This window comes from Mytilus edulis, chromosome 7 (assembly GCF_963676685.1).
Source record: "Mytilus edulis chromosome 7, xbMytEdul2.2, whole genome shotgun sequence".
Lineage (NCBI taxonomy): Eukaryota > Metazoa > Mollusca > Bivalvia > Mytilida > Mytilidae > Mytilus > Mytilus edulis.
In genome coordinates this window covers 30,396,139-30,400,318 of record NC_092350.1, presented here as the reverse complement: position 1 = coordinate 30,400,318, position 4,180 = coordinate 30,396,139, and the positions used below count along the sequence as shown (strand labels likewise).

At 33.8% G+C, this 4,180-nt stretch overlaps 1 protein-coding gene across 1 annotated transcript; it reads left to right on the top strand.

Annotated features, from left to right (window-relative positions):
• The first annotated feature begins 268 nt into the window (after positions 1 to 268).
• Positions 269 to 2,370, top strand: LOC139481225 (glycoprotein-N-acetylgalactosamine 3-beta-galactosyltransferase 1-like). The gene is made up of 2 exons (XM_071264393.1): positions 269 to 923; positions 2,118 to 2,370. Exons 1-2 carry the CDS (start codon positions 321 to 323, stop codon positions 2,235 to 2,237), a joined length of 723 nt encoding a protein of 240 aa, XP_071120494.1. The 5' UTR covers positions 269 to 320; the 3' UTR covers positions 2,238 to 2,370.
• The last annotated feature ends 1,810 nt before the right edge of the window (positions 2,371 to 4,180 follow it).

The window sequence follows — 4,180 nt, the reverse complement described above, 5'->3', positions numbered from 1 at the left end:
AAGGGGAATGCATATTTTACACCGCACGAGTGGTCGAATAGGGAAAAAATAAAGATAGATATAGGAAGATGTGGTGTTAGTTCCAATAAGCATGTTGTTAATATGCAGTGCCATATTTCCATATCTGTATTCAGTTTTTTTAAATGACTGTCGCAATCAAAAAATTGATAAGTCCGAACTATTGATTATTATGGTATGAAATAAAAAATTTAATCAAACAGATAACTGGGTTGACCAATGATACATTTTATATTATATTTGTAGATAACAGTACTCCCGCCAAAGATCTAGAAAAAAAGGTTCGAGTATTATGTTGGGTAATGACATGTCCACAAAACCTGGAAACAAGAGCTATTCATGTTAAAAAAACATGGGGAAAAAGATGTAATGTATTACTTTTTATGAGTTCAGTGTCCAATTCAAGTTTCCCAACTATTGGTCTAAATGTTTCAGAAGGGAGGCAACATCTAGCTGCGAAGGAGAGTGGTGCATTCAAATATGTTTTTGAACATTATAGGGATAAAGCTGATTGGTTTTTGAAAGCTGACGATGATACCTATGTTATCTTAGAAAATTTAAGATACTTTCTCAAAGATTATAAAACAAGTGATCCTATTTATTTTGGACACCATTTCAAAACACATTCTAAACAAGAATATTTTAGTGGAGGGGCAGGTTATGTTTTGAGCCGGGAAGCACTAACAAGATTCGGTACTAAAGGAAATGATCTGAAATTATGCCGAAAAGACGGTGCTGGTTCAGACCTTGCAACTGGACAATGTATGGCAAAGGTTGGGGTTAAAATTGTCAACTCAAGTGATGCACTGAGTCGAAGTAGATTTCATTGTTTTGAGCCAGCATATCATTTATTTGGAAACTATCCGGATTGGTATTACACATATGATGCAAATGGGCCTCGTCAGGTAATGTACATGCATACAATCTACATATTTTTTTGTAATTATCATGAATGTTTTGTTTTTGTTTTGAAGGAGACACATCTCTTATCTCTCTTCTATAAATACACAAAATATGGAAATTTTAAATAAAGTATCAGACATACTTCTACTTCGTCAAAATTGTCTCCTTGTCTCCAAATAGAGGTGTGTCGATTTGCCACGTATTGGGTACGTTTACGTACATAAATCTTACAGTTTCATGAAAAGATTGGAGAGCTGTGATTTCATATTGAGTGAAACAAATGACACCTTTCTTATTTCATTTTATCAGCAACTGAAGATTTATTTCCAGAAATGCAATCTAAAACAGTGAATTGAAAAAATATTCTTTTCTATATCCGAAGATAAAAAACTTGTGCATATAATTATTAAATTATTCAATTCAATCACTCGTTTCTTTCTTTCAAATGATTGCCAACTTGTTATAGATAGAATAATTTCTCGCATTTACTTTCCTCTGTAACAGTTGTTTGATTGATATCAACCATAGAAAAAAGGTCAAATTAAGAATACACTAATCATTGAACTCATTCTGACTGTTTTAAAGTGAATCATGCTTTGGGCAAGTCCATTACTGGAAGCAGTGTTATGACATATAGCTTCAATTTGAAATCTCTATGTGTTGTTTTATATAAGAAAAAAGGAGAAAGGTGTGATATACTTGCCAATGTGGCAAATATCCTCAATAGATAAATTGAAACAAAATGTAATCAATTATATGTCACCATACGGACTTCAATAATGAAAAATCTAAAATCTAAACCAAAATCTAAAATCTAAACCAAAATCTAAAATCTAAACCAAAATCTAAAATCTAAAGCAAAATCTAAACCGTAGTAATCTATAATAGGCCAGGAGATGACAAATGTAAAACCAATTCAAACTAGTATACAAACCGCCTAAATTGAACAGAACGTTTTGGACAATCGCTCAACGTTTCATGGCGGTCTCAATTTCTGTCATCATATTTTGAGGACTATTGGCTACTGAATTATGCCTGTCCTAAATCTGTATTACTTTAATACATGTAATAAAATTGAGAATGGAAATGGGGAATGTGCCAAAGAGACAACACTCTTTTTAGATTTTATTTATTGGATTATCGTACTTGGCGAAACTTACTAACATATTTGTACAATATAAAGTTTATATTTGCAGGGTATGGAGAGTATTAGTAACTATGCGATATCCTTCCACTATGTCAACCCAAAACTAATGCATGTCATGGATTTGTTCATTTACCATATACAACCATATGGTATTCAATTAACTGAATGAACAGATATATTACTCAAAGTCCCGAAAAATGAGACTTTTTGTACAGATTCAACGAAATTAGAAGGTTAACGAATGCTTTCTTGCCAGATCCTTTCAGTGTTGGTGTTTTTTTTTCAATAAAATATTAAACATAGTTTTGCATCTGATCTTCAAAAAAAAGAAAAAGACAAACAGACAAATAAAAGTACACACGACACAACTTACACAAAAAGACAAAGCAACACGAACCCCACCAAAAAAAAGGGAGTGATCTCAGGTGCTTCGGAAGGTTAGGCAGATCCTGCTCCACATGTGGCGCCCGTCGTGTTGCTCATGTTCTTACAAACCCGATAAATAGTCTAATTCGGTAGGTCATATTCGTGAAAAAGGAACGGAATTGTTGTTAGGAAATAAGGAACTTATTCGATTTGACTCGTTATAACGGTCAACCAACTCGTGATGGCGTCCGTAAATTTACAAAGGAATGAGTACATCCTCGTCATTTGGAACTTTTGGTTTAATAACATCATAGTGAGCAGCAACCCTCTATCAAGGAAATCATGATAGGAAATGCAAGCCCAGGAATATCGTATCAATTGGTAGATATATACTCCGTATGCAGGCGTTCCTGGAATGTTGCTCCATAAAAATAGAAAGTTCGCAATTGCCATGCTGAAATCATCTCTTTTGTCGTAAAGTTTTGTTTTCAATCGACTCTCAATGTCAATTTCTAGATGTAAGTCAAGATATCAGGCAGACTTAACTGTATCTGTTGTACCCTTTATCTCTAGATCGATATGATAGATGCGTTCAATATGGTCACCAAGTGTTGAATTAACCAGTGAGAGAACATCATCTATATAGCGGAAAGTAAAGTTGAAGCACTCTTTTTTTTCTTAGAAGTTCCTGTATGACGTCAGCCTCATAAGAATAAATGAAGTCTGCAAAAAGAGGGCCACTGGAACGCCGATAGTTTGTTGAAAAACCCGTCCTCTAAACGCAACAAATATGTTGTCAATCAAGAAATCCAGCATCTAGATCATGTCAGTTTCAGAGATTTTTTGTTTAAATCAGATCGATTCTTTACAATGCAAGACAAGATACTTGTATCTTCGTTGGGTTTTTTATGAGACAAAGCAATACCAGCTCTTTCAATTTGTATTTTTGTTTGGAATGAGGAATACTTGTGCTTAGTTATAATTTAATTTTACACACTACTATTGTGCTATTAGTTGTTTTTGACACTGATGAATTGTTATTTCTTTGACATATTTGATGAATGTTAGGGGTGGGGTTTTTTTCATAGAGAATGAAAATCGTCTTTTATAACTTTTTTTAGCACTAGTTTAAAGTTGCAAGTGTGAATCTTACATTTACCTAAGTACTTTAGCAGTTATTCTTTAATCGTTGTATTTTGAATTAATTTTCAATATCCAGTTTTGATGAGGTTTTTTTTTTTACAAAAATCTTTTCCTACGTTTCATATTGTTGAAAATTTGAGATTAATGTTTGGTGAAGTAGAGTATATCAAGTTGACTTTTTTCTCACATTGTAAGAGAAAGCGAAGACTGGTAACCCCTGTCTTAGTAAGTCGGCTTCATATCTTGACTTACATCTAGAAATTGACAATGAGGGTCGGTTAAAAACAAAACTTTACGACAAAAGAGATGATTTCAGCATTCCAATTGTGAACTTTCCATTTCTAAGTAGCAACATTCCAGCAGCACCTGCATACGGGGTATATATCTCCCAATTGATACGATATTCCCGTGCTTGCATTTCCTATCATGATTTTCTTGATAGAGGTTTGCTGCTCACAAGGAAGCTATTAAACCAAGAGTTCCAAATGGTGAAGTTGAAATCATCCCTTCGTAAATTTTACGGACGCCATCACGAGTTGGTTGACCGTTATGGAATAACCGTTTCACAAATGATATCGGATATGTTCCTTACGTCGTAACTAC

Bases quoted from the DNA above. Each gene is read 5' to 3' on its own strand.
- LOC139481225 (XM_071264393.1), top strand. From the start codon at position 321: ATGACATGTCCACAAAACCTGGAAACAAGAGCTATTCATGTTAAAAAA. The intron at 924-2,117 runs GTAATGTACATG...TTATATTTGCAG, and splicing joins ATGCAAATGGGCCTCGTCAG to GGTATGGAGAGTATTAGTAA.